The following is a 15,180-nucleotide window of genomic DNA, read 5'->3' as shown; positions in this document are numbered from 1 at the left end:
AATCCTACCGGGACTCCAAATCCCAGAAACCCGCGCAGCAAATCCATCCCGGAAGCGCAGGGGGCTCTCTGTGGACGAGACCAAATAAACGAATGGGGGGGGGTGCCACAACCTTGTGCGTGTGAGTCCTATAGGTGCTTTTAAAAGGAACTTTTCCATTTATGAGCTGAATTTTATAATATTATCGTGAGCATCCAAGATCGTCACTATTTCAGAGCGTCTGGCGGCAGGCCGGCGGACCCCGCGCCGCCCTCTGCTACCCTCGCCTCCCCCGTGGACGATGGCAGCGGCGGGGCTCGGCGGCTCCTGCGCCCGCCCTGCCGCGGAATGCGGCGTCGGGAGCGAGCGCGGTGGGAGGAGCGCCGGCGGGAGGCGTGGATCGCGGGGCGGCGGGAGGAGCGCCGGGGACGGGCTGCGGCGGCGAGGCGACTGTCGGCTCCGCGCCGCGGGCTAGGCGTGCTGGTCGGCGAGGCGGGCGGCCACCGCTCCCCGGGGGCAGGCGCACGCGGCCAAGACCCTCGCGGCGCTGCCCCGGCCCCCCTCGGCCTCCGGCGGCGAGGCGGGGGAGAGAGGAGATGCCGACCCAGAGGGACAGCAGCACCATGTCCCACACGGTCGCGGGAGGCGGCGGCGGCGGGGACCATTCCCACCAGGTCCGGGTGAAAGCCTACTACCGCGGGTGAGTGACTGCGCGGAGCGTGGGCGGGCAGGAGGGGGGAGGTCTCCGGGCGGCGAGCCCCGAGCGCTCGTGGGGTGCGGCTGCTGGCACCCGGGACGAATGAGTGTGGGTCGCCGAGGAGTCGGCGGAGAAGGGTAGATGCAACCGGGAGGGGAGGACAAATCAGCTGACTGAGAAATTTGCAACTGTTTCGGGGACTGGGTGGTTTGAGGATAGCTGTGGGTTCTCAAGCCTGGACTGCTTCGGTGAGCTGGCTCTTTTCATTACCGACAGGCCTGAAGCCTCTGGTTTTGTAAATCAGGTTTATATCTATTCTTCGCTGTGGGAAGTTCATGAAGGGAGTCCGGACTACAGCCAGAGAGTCAAGATAGGTATTAAAGTTAGTACCACAGTCGATGCTTTTTAAAAAGATGTGCCTTGGGTCGTTAGATGTGATCAGAATTAAGTGGCAAATGTGCTGACCCACATTTTGGAAAGCCTTGGTTAGGGCGATATATGGAAAGGTGAGAAACCAAAGTTTTAAATTCTAGAAACGATCTTCACTCACTTGGTTTAAACTAATGTGGCTGCCAGAAGTAATCCAGTCCTGAGATCGCTGTGCCAGATCATTTTCTATCATGACTTGTCATAAAGTTCTTCCTTTGAGTTCAACTTAATGGCTTGAGGTAGTTTAGGCGCACTAGTGAGGTGAAAGGCTATCGTGTGCGTCAAGTCTGGAGAGTGGGGGTTAACCGAAAACCTGGCTGCTGGTCTAAGCAGAAATTGGTTTTAAAAACTTAAAGTACCACAAGGTTAAAAGTGCTGGGTGTGCTTTTACATTCCTGAGGATTCAGTGGAGATAGCAGCAGCCCTTCAGGTTTTTTTCTTGTTTTCATTTTGTGTCTTACTCCTTACACATAAGGCCTCCTGCGCTGTCGTCCGCCTTCTGTAATATTCACTGATTCGGGACCAGTTTGTAGGACTGACAGCAGACAGTGCTGTATTTACTTGAGAATGGGATAGAGAGGTTTTGACTTTAAAATAGTCTCCCCAAATGTATATGTTGGTAGTTGCCATAATAAACTGCATTAGCCGTTGCAAGAGTGAAAGAGCCGTATCCCCCTTTTCAAGAACAAACACACAACTTTCTGATAGTTTGAGAGATATTTTCCTTTTAGAGCCGTGGTTCTCAACCTTCCTGGTGTTGCGTCCCTTGAATACAGTTCCTCGAGTTGTGGTGACTCCCAACCATAAAATTAGTTTGTTGCCACTTCATAACTGTGACTTGACCACTGTTATGGATCCTAATGTAAATATCTGTTTTTTGGATTATCTTAGGCGACCCCTGCTTGACCCCCAGAGGGGAAGCGAGCCACTGCTTTAGAGTAGTGTTAAGAAGTTGACGGTCCGTGGCTGTTAGGTGTGGAGGATGAAGTGCAGTGGGGTTTTAAGATGCTGTCTAATTGGCAGGCTAACAAACTAGCCTTCAGACTGAATCCAGGTGTAAAATTAAGTGTGGCTTCTCACCCTCGGGGCTCCACAGCCTCTACTGATGGTGGTTAACGTGTGGTTCTTCAGCAGGTTACAATTCATGGGGCTGGAGAGATGGCTCAGCCAGTAAGAGCACTTGCTGCTCTTTCAGAGGACCCAAATTGGGTTGGAAGCCCCCGCACCAGGTGGTTCGCTTCCTGTGACTCCAGTTCCACAGGATCCAGTACCCTCTTCTGGCCGTTGTGGCAACCCCCCCCCCCAATAGATGTCTGTCTGTCTGTCTGTCTGTCTGTCTGTCTGTCTGTCTCTCTCTCTCTCTCTCTCTCTCTCTCTCTCTCTCTCTCTCTCTCTCTCTCACACACACACACACACACACACACACACACACAAATACAAATAAATCTCCAAAAAGTTGGCATTTATGTTTTCTGAGGTATCGTCTTTAGATAGTATTTATTGATTACTTGCAGTGAAAGATGAACATTTTCTATGTGGTTCAAATTTTGCTTGTTTAGCTCTGTTAGCTTCCAGTGGCTCAGTGAGAGAGCATGGAGTTACTGCTCTTTCGCGTTTCCATACTTTTATTAGTTTGTCAGGTGTTAGTAGGCACAGCATGCAAGTCATTTCCAAAGTGCCTTTAGGAAGAGGTCAGCGTGTTGAACTCTAGAAGTGCAGGTATTACATGGGGGGGGGGGGGGGGGGGTTCTTTATTTGTTGCTCTGATTACTAAAATAAAGGAAACAAGAGAATATGTATATGAGTTTTTCCGTCTTAAATTTTTCAAGACATTCTAATTATCTTTTACAGCTTAGGAAATTCCACTGAAGAGAGACACAGCCCCTTGTCCTTACTGCGCTGTAGGCAATAGAAGCACCCTAATAGTGCTTTTCTCAAGTCTCCTCTAAGGACGGCCTCAGTTCTCTCAACCGGACCATTTTCTGCTCTCTGACTTAGACAGTAAGATTATATGTTTATTAACAGTAATCTAAGCTGGTGGTTATATCACAGCCAGCTGCTTATTAACATTGATGAGACTGAAATGAGTCACTAGCAAGGGTAGTTAATAAAGTAAGTTGGATAGCATCCCAAATGTGACTCCGTAGACTCTCCCTTTCCCTCACACTGGGAATGAAGGGCGGTAGGGGATGCACCGCTCAGCTGGCGGAGTGCTCGCTAAGCGTGCATGGGGGGCACAGGTCCCATCCCCAGCTCTGCGTGAACCGGCCGTTGTGATCCCACCATCTGGGAGGATCTGCGTAAGTTGGGACCAGCCTGGGCTACAGGAGATTTTATCTCAGCAACAAAAACAAAACCACCTCCAAAGAAAATTTTCTTTTCATTATCTCTTTTGAAAAAACACTTCACCCTACTTCCTTTTAACAGTATTTCTTTCCAGTGAATCTTTGAATATTTTCTGTGAGCTAATTACCCTCTTCTTTCAAATATGTGTGGTGCTTTTTGTTTTTTTTGTTTTTTTTTTGACGCTGTCCTAAATAAAAAAGGCATGCAATTTTCCTCTTTTTTTTTTTCCTAGTTTGTAAAAGTAGATTTTTTTTTTTTCAGTTTCTCAAAGTAGGAAATTTTTCTAGGTTTTAAAAGCACTGAGAATCTGGTTTGACTGGAGACGGACTAAGAGTGCCTGTCTCTTGGTCTGCACCAATTTTTCCCCAACGTGGGAACACTTTAGTCAGTGGCCCTTTTCTTACAGTGCTGTTAGGTTGGAGGAAGAGAAACAGGTTTTTTTGGTTAGCAGTAGGTTGCCATTGTGTGCTTATTCTTATATAAAGGTATTTGTGGGATAGAATTTAACCAGGTGATATCTGGGCTCCTCATTTCTTTACGTTGTACATGTGCAGGAATTTGGTAGAAAGCTTGTGAAAATCCCCTAGTAAGCTGTTGTTGACCAGCGATTACAGCCCAGAGGGTACCTTCTGCAAACGTGAACTGTTTCTGGCAGCACAAGGGATCTCAGCTGGGCTTGCAGCCCTCTCCCTACCCCTGAGGTGCGGTCAGGAGCCCAGGCCTGACCCCACATTTGGAATGTAGAGCTGTTTGCATTCTTTACCCCTCACAGGGAACAAGTCCTGTCAGGTCTTGTTTTTAAAGCATTGCAGAATGACTTCAGCTGTGTGCTTTCATCTTTGGCGCTAAGTGTAGTTCAGCTGGTGGAGTGCTTGCCCAGTGTGCACAAAGCCCTGGGCTCCATCCAAGCGCCGCACTAAGCCAGGTACGCTTGTGCCTACCTGTCATCCCAGAGCTCAGGAGATAGAAGCAGGAGACTCAAGATGGCTCAAGCTCACCCTTGGCTCCATAGTCAGGACAGCATGGACTGTGTAAAACCCTGTGGTGGGGGGGTGGCAAGTGTGGTGTAGGGTGGCAGGCAGGTCCATGAGGTAGTGGCCCAAAGCATCTTGAGTTTGCTAACGCTGAGATGAATGGCTTGTCAGCGCTGAAGACTTGGGTGAGGAGGTGGAGGCACTGGGGAGGCCTGAGATGAGACAGGCACACTGAAGGGCTGAAGACACTGAAGTAAGCAACTGTTTAGAAAAGTCTCCCCAGAGGGAGAGGTGCTTCCTCCCCCGCCCCCTTCCTCCCCTGGTTGGTAGTCTCTGGGTAGTTGGCTGGCCTCAAACTCACCTGTAACCCAGGCTGGCCTCCCTCGACCTCTCCATCCTCCTGCCTGTGGTGCCTGCATGCTGGGAAGACAAGGTGTTTGGTGACACATTTTGTGTGTGTTCGCTCTCCTTCCTTCCCTCGCTCTCCCTTTTCTTCCCTTCTCGCCCTCTATCCCCTGTCCCTTGTAGCCCAACCTGGCTTCACTTACTGTGTAGCAGATGACCCTGAACTCCCGGTCTTCCTGCCTGCATCTCCCCAGAGATGGGATAGCAGGTGTGTGCTACGCTGGCGCTCTAACCCAGGCTCTCATGCGTGCCAGGCAATCAGTTCATCAACTCAGCTATTTTCCTTTGAATTCCTTGACATTTTATTAAAATTGCCAGGCATTTCTCAGTCTATTGTTTGCCAGGCATTTCTCAATCTGTTGTTTATCTGAAGACTTTTATATTTGTTTAATTAAATCTGCCTTTTTTCTCTGTATGTGGCTCCTTGGTTTATTGCCTTAGGCAGATGAGCTTTTCCTTTACAAGTAGTCTACAGCTCTGTGTTGTGCAGAGTTTTCAGTAATCATTTTCTCAATATTATATTTCAGGCTATAGTTAGTAGTAGTTTTTGATACAACTTACACTTTATAATTCTACTAACATTTTTTGAATGAGGTCTTCTTTCCCTACTGGTTTGAAACAACTTTTATACACTGTATTTCTCATAATGTGCATAGATAAATGTTCTACACCATTGATTTGGGGAGAGACCTGGGCAGTACATGCTGCAATTTGATTATCAAGGTGTATAGTTAGTTTTGATGTGCAAGGCAAAGTCTCATTGATTTAATCTTCTATTCTGTGGGTTTTTTGTTTTGGTTGAGTATTGTGCATTTTACCAAGAATTGCTTGTTTTTAGTGGGAACTTTAATTTCCTATTATTTTGTATTGCTGTGGCCATAATATCTGACAGAAACAACTCAAGGAAGAAGTTGTTTGGGCTCACGATCTCAGGGTTCAGCGCATAATTTCTTAGCCCCGTGCACTTGAGTGAAACATCCAGTGGCAGAAGGCGGGGCAAAGGACAGCTGCTTACATCACAGTGGACTAAGAAGCAGAGATTGAGACCAGACGTGACTATGTCATATATCACAGAGGCCTCGCCTTCCAGGGTTCCCAAAACTTTGCAAAGTAGTGCCTCACCTGGGCGGTAGTGGTGCACGCCTTTAACCCCAGCACTCGGGAGGCAGAGGCAGGCGGATCTCTTGAGTTTGAGGCTAACCTGGTCTACACGGCTAGTCCAGGACAGCCACTACTACACAGAGAAACCCTGTCTCAAAAACAGCCCCCCCCCCCCAAAAAAAAATAGTGCCTCTGGCCATTTAGAGTCAAACCAGAACTTCCTCTAGGCTTAGGGTATCCTTTTTTATTTAATATCCACAACAGCACTCAGGGAGGGTGTCATTTTTCCATTTTATAGATAAGACTGAAGCTTAGTAAACAGCGATACAGAATTGAAGGTAACTTCCGAAGAACTCTTCCCTTTTATGTGCTTGTTGACTTTATGCTTTTTTGTCAGTTTTTAAAAAAAATTTCATATTTGTTGCTTTTATTTTCACTTTTGTCTTGATTATAGAAAGTGGACATTGCTTTGTGACTTCGCTTGATTTAGTTTTAAGATGGGTTTGTTTTTATTTTATGTGTATGGTGTATGCCTACATGCATGAGTTTGTGCCATGCTCATGTCTGTAGCCTCTGGAAGTCAAAAGGCTCTGGAAGTGGAGCTAGAGATGGTTGTGGGCCTCCATGTGGGTGCTGGGAACTGAACCCTGGTCCTCTGGAAGAGCACCTGGTGTTCTTCAGCACCACACCTTCTCTCCAGACTCCACTGCTTAATTTTTAACCTTAGGATTTAACAGAAACAATCCATTTTGGCATTTTCATACAAGGCTGTTGTTCACTGGCCTCCCTCCTTCCCCTCCGCCATTCGTCTTGCCCTTTCCTGCTGGTTCCCTTCCTTAAGTCTCTGCCTTCCTTCTCAGAGTCAGCGCTCTACTGCCCTGACACACCCCACCCACGGACATACATAAGTTAAAAAATATATATTAAAAACATTCTTCATATGGGGGAATTATGAGGTGTCTGTCTGAATGTGACTTATTTCACTCATTGTAGTGATTTCTAGTTCTATCTTCCTGCACTGTTATGACTTCCTTTTTCTTATGGCTGAGTAAAATCCCACTATGTATCTGTATCATGTTTTCCTCATCTGTTCATCTGTTGATGGATGTGGGGGTTTGAGTAGCTACGGCCCCCATAGGCTCAGTGCACTGTCATAAGGGAGTGTCATTTTCCTCATCCAAAGACCCCCAAACGAAAGCATCTTCAGGCCTATCACAACAAAACCCCAGTCCCTAGTATGAGCTTCTGTCTTAGAGTTTCCATTGCTGTGAAGAGACAGACCACAGCAACTCTTATAAAGGAAAACATTTAATTGGGGCTGGCTCACAGTTCAGAAGTTTAGCCCATTATCATCATGGCAGGAAGCATGGCTGTGTGCAGGCAGGCATGGAGCTGGAGGAGTAGCCCAGAGTTGTACATCTTGCTCTGCAGGCAGCAGGGAAAGACTGTGTGCCAGACTGCGTGCAGCTTGACCATAAAGCCCACCCCCACAGTGATACACTTCCTCACGAGGACACACCTTCGCCGACAAGGCCACACCTGCTACTAGCGACACTTCTTTGGTCCAAGCATTCAAACACTTGAGTCTATGAGAACCATTTCTAGTTGTTATTAGTGGCACTACTTGAGAGGGATTAGGAGGTGTGGCCTGGTTGGAGAAAGTGTACTACTGGACTTGGTGAGCTTTGGGATTTCAAATCCCAAGCCAGGCCCAGTGTCTCTCTCTTTCTGCTGTCCTAGCATGTAGACTTCTCAGCTCCTGCTCCTGCTGCCATGCTCCCCGCCATGCTGATAGTGGACTAAACTGTGAAACGGTAAGCAGCCCCAGTTAAATGCTTTTCTAAAGAGCTGCCGTGGTCATGGTGTCTCTCCACAGCAATAGATCACTGACTAAGACAATGGATACCTGAGCTGGTCGTCCCCCCCCCTTCCTCTCTCCCTCCCTCCCTTCCTTTCTTTTTCTGATTCATAGCTGTTATAAACAGTACACTAGGGAACATGCCCTGCTGTTTCTGTGGTGTGCTTAGAAGCCTTTTGGTATATACTCAAACATGGTAAAGCTATTTATTACCCAGGTTCTCTTTTGAGTTTTTGAGGGACATACACTGATATCCATAGTAGCTCACAGTTGACAGCCTACCAGCAGTGTATAAGGCTTCTTTTCCCTAACATCCTGACAGCATTTGTTGTTGCTCCCCCCCCCCTTTTTTAATTTAATTAATTAATTTGTTGTTGTGTTGGTTTGGTTTTTTGAGACAAGATTGTGTGGACCAGCCGGGCGTGGTGGCGCATGCCTTTAATCCTAGCACTCGGGAGGCAGAGGCAGGTGGATCACTGTAGGTTCAAGGGCAGCCTGGACTACAAAGTGAGTCCAGGACAGTCAAGGCTACACAGAGAAACCCTGTCTTGAAAAACAAAAAAAAAAAAAAAAAAAAAAAAAAAAAAAAAGATTGTGTGGACCAGGCTGACCTTGAACTCACAGAGATCCACCTACCTCTGCCTCCCAAGTGCTGGGTAATTTATTTAGTTTTATTTTATGTATGTGAGTGTTTTTGCCTACACGGACCCATGGAAGTCAAAAGAGGTCATCAGATCCCCTGAAACTGGAGTTTTGGATCCTTGTGAGCTACCGTGTGGGTGCTGGAAACTGAACCCAGGACCTCTGTAAAATAAGCAAGAGCTCTTAACCGCTGAGCTATCTCTCCAACCCTGTTGCTTATTTTCTTGAAGGTGTCCATGCTGACTGTGATGGTGGGGATTGCAAAGTAGTTTTAGATTGCATTTTCCTCATGACTAAGCATGTTGTGTATTTTCCATGTATTTATTGGTTATTTTGATTTCTTCTGAGAGCTGTCTCTTCAGTTTATTAGCCCATTTATTGATGGGGTGATTTAATTAATTAATTAAAAATTTTTATTTTTTGTTTTGTTTTTTGAGACAGAGCCCTGGCTGTCCTAGACTCACTCTGTAGACCAGGCTGGCCTCAGACTCACAGAGATCTGCCTGCCTCTGCCTCTTGAGTACTGGGATTAAGGTGTGCGCCACCATGCCTGGTGATTTTTTTTTTTTTTTAAGTTTAATTTTTGTTGTTCCTTACATATTGTAGATATTAATCTCCTGTCTTGTGTGTTGTTAGCAAAGTTGTTGGTTTTTGCCTTTTTCACTCTGTGGGCTGTGTTTTTATGCTGGTGCTTGTTCCCTTTTCTATAGAGAAAGTTTTAAATTTCATGTATCCCTGTCTTATTAAATTTTGGGATTATTTGCTGTGTTATTGGAGTCTTTTTCAGAAAGTTCTTGCCTTTGCCTATATTTTGAAGCCTTTTCGTGTAGCATTTTCAGAGCTTTAGGTCTGACATTAAGGTTTTTGATTCATTTTGAATTAACATTTTTTAAGTTTACATTTGTTTTTTGTCTGTGCAGTGTGTGTGTGTGTGTGTGTGTGTGTGTGTGTGTGTGTAAGGGGCATATATGTAATGCTGTATATATGGAGGTAGAATGCAACTTTAAGGAGTCGGTTCTTTCTACCATTTTGGTTCTGGGGATCAAATTCAGGTAAGCCCTTTTACTTGCTGAACTATCTCACTGGCCCCAGCTTTCAACTGATTTTTATGCAGAATTACAGATAGGGATTTTATTTTAGTTTTCTACTATGTACTATATATTACTGTATATTACTGTATACTAAGTGTGGAAACCCAGTTTACCAGAACCGTTTATAAAGCTTTACTTAACATTAAAGTATAACTGCACCATTGCACTTCTCTTTACTTCTTCCAATGCTACCATGTTTCCCTCCCTCCTGTGCACACGTGTGCACACGCCTGCGCGCGCGCGCACACACACACCAAGCACACACACACATGCACTATGTAGATATTTGTGTATTTAAATGCATAAATATATAAATAGAGCACACTGGATCTGTGTAGTGTTACTTGTGTGTGTATGGTTCAGGGCTGACCACTTTGTTTGGGATAGCCAGTTGGAGGCTCTTCCTCGGGAGGATGACTTCTGCCTCTTTCAGCAGTCCTTAGTTGCCCGCAGTTCTTTGTCTAGGGCGGAGTCAGGCGAGATTTCCCTCTTTCCCGTTAGCATGTCTGTTGGTGGTGTCCGTAAGGTCTTGTTTGGTCAGCCGTGTTATTTGAGGTACAGTGGGTTTAGCTTCCCTCTCATCTCCAGCAGAGCCTCACAGCAGTGGCTGGTTCTCTGATCTTACAGTCTTTCCACCTTCTCTTCTGTCTTCTGTGGTGTTCCCTGGACCTTAGGCCCAGTATCACTGTTAAAGAGGGTATCCCTTTTTCCAGTGTATGTTGAGGTTGTTCTGAGTTTTAATGTAAGGATTTCTGGGTGCAGGCTTCCTAGGTGTTTCCTGGGGCTCTGGTAAGTTGTGCTTTCATGTTCATTGGAGTCTAGTAATTATTAGCATCACCTAGGTCTCCTTCCTAGCTCACTGCTCACACAAGAGCCTATTGTAGGCGAGCAGTTCTGTGCTTGCTCTATTTACAGATTTTTAGTCTCTTCCATTAGGATATAAATGATAAATACTTGGGCTTTCCTAAGGCTTACTGTGGGCTACACTGTGGGCCGTCTTAGGAGAGGCGCTCAGGCTGCTGAGTGTGCATCTGTGGGCCGTCTCAGGAGAGGCGCTCAAGCTGCTGAGCAAGCATCTCTTTTCTGTTGGATGGAATATTCATCCAGAAATTTGTTTTGTAGTCTAGTTTCCCTGAAGTGTATTGGCTATTTTTAATTTGGAGGACCTCTCTAAAGATGAGATTGGGGAACTGAAGTCACTTACCATTGTATCAAGACTTCTGGGACCTTTTCTATCCAATGGGGGTTTTGTTTTGTTTTGTTTTTTTTTGTTTGTTTGTTTTTTGAGACAGGGTTTCTCTGTGTAGCCTTAGCTGTCCTGGACTTGCTTTGTAGGCCAGGCTGGCCTTGAACTCACAGCCATCTGCCTGCCTCTGCTTCCCAAGTGCTGGGATTAAAGGCCTGCGCCACTACCACCGGGCTATCCAATAGTATTTTTTATGAAATTGGGAGCCCTGGTATTTGCTACTTATGTGCTTCCCCCCCCCCCCCTTTTCTTTCTTTCTTTTTATTTTAAATGGAGTTTCTCTGTGTAGCCTTGGCTATCCTAGACTTGCCTTGTAGACTAGACTGGCCTTGAACTCACAGCAATCTACCTGTCTCTGCCTCCTCGAGTGCTGGAGTTAAAGGCAAGTACCACCACACACGCACCCGGCTTGTGCGTTCACTTTTTCTGTGTGTCTACCTGTCTGACACCATCCAGCCACAGGACTTCAGGTGTCCCAGCGTGGTCTGAAAACCTGATGTAGCTGAAGGTGACTTTACTCTGATCCTCCTGCTTCTGGCTCCCCAGTGCTAGAGTTACAGGTGTGCACACCTGCCAGGCCTTGGGTTATGTGGTGTGGGTACCAAATCCAGGGTTTGAAAAACTTAGGTTTTTAATTTTTCTGTGTATGAATTTTCTGCCTGATTTGTATGTATGTACAAACCATGTGTGTGCCTGTTGTTCAAGGGTGGTGTCCTCTGGATCTGTGAGTCACTTGCTGTGGACACTGAGACCTGAACTCTGTTCCTCTAAAACAAGAGCAAATGCTCTTAGGGTGGAGCCGTCTCTCCACTCAAGACCGTGTGCATGCCAGTTCAACACTGTACCGCCTCAACTACCTACCAACCTCGCTTTATCCTTTTGATGAGTTATTCCTTTTATTATGTAATGGCCTTGTTTATCTTTACTTTTTCTCTGAAGTCTACTTTATCTGGTATCAGAATAGTTGCACTCACTCACTTTCAACTCACATTTGCTCTTTAGGCCTTTCTCAGTCTTTGGGAGTCTTGGTTCACCTGTGGACTTACTCTCACATGGTGAAATCTGCGTTCAGAGTGGGGCTGCACCTTAGGGAGCCTTCTGCTGCCTGCACTGTTTAGCTGGTCAGCATCCAGCCTTCCTGCTGGCCACAGCTGAGCCCCGGGGCTGAGGCAGGTCAAAGCCAGGCTTTCTGATAGTGGTTGTTCCCAGTTCTCTGGTCTAGATCCCCAGCGTCAAGCAGCAGATTCCCTCTTGAGGTCATGTCCACCCTGCCCTCTACATCACGTAGGCTCTAAATTGTGGTGGAGTGACAGAGTGGGATGTCTCTGCAGCCGACCTCACTCTCATGTCCGCCAGAGTGAAGCCTGTGGACAAGTAGCCAGCGTGTTCTAGATGAGGCTCTGTCTCCTCCCGTCCTTGACAGTGGCCGCAGCCTCCGCACCTTCCTGCTGTTCTAGAACCTCTTCCAGTATTGGAACAGTCTTCTTTTCTCTGCTGCTGCTTCTTACCCAGGTCATAGGGAAGCAGCTTTTTAAAGATTTGTTTGTTTTTACTTTGTGTGTGTGTGAGTATTTTGCCTGCATGTATTATGTTGGTGCACCACATGTGTGCCTTATACCCAGAGAGGTCAGAAGATGGGTTGTCAAATCCTCCTGGAGCTGGAGTTATGATTAGCCAAGACCCTCCATATGGGTGCTAGGAAGTAAGTAACTTTTAACTACTGAGCTATCTTGCCAGCAGCCATTATAATATTTTTAACCTACGTGTGTATGCATATGTGGGCACGTGTTACAATAATTCTTTGGAGAACATTGGATGTCAGTATTAACCTTCAGCTTCCTTGGTGACAGGTCCCCCCGCCCCAGGCTGGTTCTGAACTCACAGAGCCTCTGCCTCCCAGGTGCTGGCATTAAAGGGCTGCAGGCCTAGAAAGGCAGGTCTCTTGATCCCTCTTGCGTACCCTGGATCCTGCCAGCTTCTGAGGCTTCTCCTATCTCCCCTCCAGTCTTGCTATAGGAGCACTGAGATTACAAACATGTCTTACCATGACTTGCTTTACGTGGGATCTGGGGATTTGAACTTGGGTCTTTATCTGAGCCATCTGCCCCGCTCTGGTTTGTTGTCTTCCTTAGAAAGCATCAATGGTGTTGTAAAGAATTTCTGACTTGAGATTATATGAGTCTTCTCTACCTCTGAACCCTTTATCCAATGGTTTTACCATCTGGGGCTAATCCTGGTAGGCCAACTATTATTGATAAGTTCAAACAAAACATTTATAAATATTGATATGTTTCAGAAGAAAAAATTATGTTTAAATAACAGAACTCAGTGTTGCTTCTTGCATTTACTTTTAAACTTGGCCTTCAAGAAAGCTTTAGACAAAAAGAAAAGAAAGAAAGAAAAAAGAAAAAAAGGAAAGTGTTAGACTTCATATTTTAGAAAATAGAGTCATTTAATTCCTAACCAGTCTTCTGAAACCGCTAACAAAATGGTGCCCCCTTTTTCCTTTGGAAAATTAAGTAAAACTGTACCTAAATTTGTATTGATCATCGATAGAATAATTTATGCCAATGACAGAGTAAAAACACAAAAATCCTGTGTATAATTTCTTTTCCACCTTGAGAATGCAATGTCTTTATCCATAGCTTATTTATAACTTGATTATTGTCACAGGGATCTGGTGATTGTGGAGTGTTGTAAACACGGTGCTTTCCCAAGTAGAGAAGTGTTTATATAAACGTTCTTTAAATGCTTTTCCTCCTGGAACTTAAGGAATGGTGGTTGATAAACTACCCCCTTAACTTAGTCTCTTAAGGAAATATGTACTTAGGCTTTTTAAATATTACACAGACATTTCCCCAGCTGAGATTATCCTACCTATTTGTATTTGGGCAGCTAATACAGGAACATTAAGAATTCAAAGCCAGCCTGGGTTACATAGGAAGACTTTGTTTCAAAAGTGAAAAAATGAGTTTTACTTATTTAATTTAATTCCCAAATCAGTTTTCCAACTGTTATGACCTCCCACTAGTAACCAGGAAAGTTCTTTGAAACAGAGTACTTTGAGACAAGCAGCTTTCTCTTAATGTCACTAGAAGGAGGACCTACTTCTTGTTTTTATTTTCTGTTTTAAAAGATTATTATTATTTTAAAGATAGCCTCCCATCTAGTCTAGGCTGGCCTTGACCCAGCTGTATCATCAGGCATGACCTTGAGCTTCTTGTGATCCTCTGGCCTTTGCCTCTTGAGCCCTGAGGTTACAGGTGCTCACCGCCAAGCCTGGTTCATACAGTGCTGGGGGTCAAGTTGAGACCTCCTGGAAGCTAGGCAAGCACCCTACCAACTGCGCTATGCCCCTCCCTACTTCTATGTGTGTGTTTGACTTGGTTATTTTATGGCACATAATGTCCCCAGGGCTTGTCCATGTGGTGTAATGTCTGAATTTCCTTGTTGAATCTGAAGAATAGCTCATTGTTATGTTTATACCACACACTTAGCCGTTCACCTGTGATGGGCGCTGTGTCCCTCCTGCCTCTTGGTTGTTGTGAGTAATGCTGAGAGGACCAGAGTACAGATACCTGCTTGAGATCCTGTTTTGTTTTGTTTTTCTTTTGTTGTTGTTGTTGTTTTTTAATGCCTGGGTGTTTTGCTTGCATGATGTCTTTAAAGTGCCCAAGGAGGCCAGAAGAGAGCCTGGGATCCCCTGAGACTAGAGTCACAGACAGTGTGGGCCTCCGAGTGGGTGCTGGCAACCAAACCTGGGTCGTCTAGAAGAGCAACCAGTGCTCTTAACCACTGGGCCAGCTCTCTAGTGCCCACACCCTCCTGTCTCTTGGATGTATTTCTGGAAGTGGAACTGCTGGAGCATATCAAATGTCTGTTAGACTTTGAGGAACATCCACAGTGTTTATGACGCCATCTTGTAATCCCTTCACAATTGTGGTGTCTTTGTACTATCACCAACATCCAGTCCTTAGCTTTTTAAAAAGAGGCATTGCCTGTGGCTTTGGTTCCCCTTCCCCTCCCTAATGTTGGACATTGCTTTGTCTACTTACTGTATATTTATTTCTATCTCCTCTGGAAAATGTCTGTTCAAATCATTGCTTGGCTACTTTTAATTGCCTTGTTTCCGAACCCCTGCCATTGTTTTCTGAATTTTTCATGAAGTATATTTTGATCATATGTGCCCTTCCTGCAGCTCTTCTCAGATCCTTTCTTCCTCCCAACTCAAAACAAAACCCTACAAAAACGCAAAAATGAAAAGCAAAGCAAAGGAGCAGTAAGGGCTTTCTCTCCTCTTGCTTCTTCGTTTCTTTCTTCGGGGTCTTACTAAATTTTTACCATACAAGTCTTTCACTTGCTCATGTGGAGTCACTCCAAGATTTTATTTTTTATATTTTTGAGGCTGTGGT

General features: G+C 45.6%; 1 protein-coding gene across 1 annotated transcript in view; it reads left to right on the top strand.

Annotated features, from left to right (window-relative positions):
• Positions 1 to 525: 525 nt before the first annotated feature.
• The window catches only part of Prkci (protein kinase C iota), a 56,652-nt gene continuing 41,997 nt past the window's right edge, over positions 526 to 15,180 (top strand). The window contains exon 1 of the mRNA XM_051157006.1: positions 526 to 679. Within this exon, the coding sequence (XP_051012963.1) occupies positions 576 to 679 (104 nt within the window). The 5' untranslated portion in view covers positions 526 to 575. The remainder of the gene's footprint in view (positions 680 to 15,180) is intronic.

Source organism: Acomys russatus, chromosome 15 (genome assembly GCF_903995435.1).
Source record: "Acomys russatus chromosome 15, mAcoRus1.1, whole genome shotgun sequence".
Lineage (NCBI taxonomy): Eukaryota > Metazoa > Chordata > Mammalia > Rodentia > Muridae > Acomys > Acomys russatus.
This window is presented reverse-complemented; position numbering and strand designations above follow the sequence as displayed.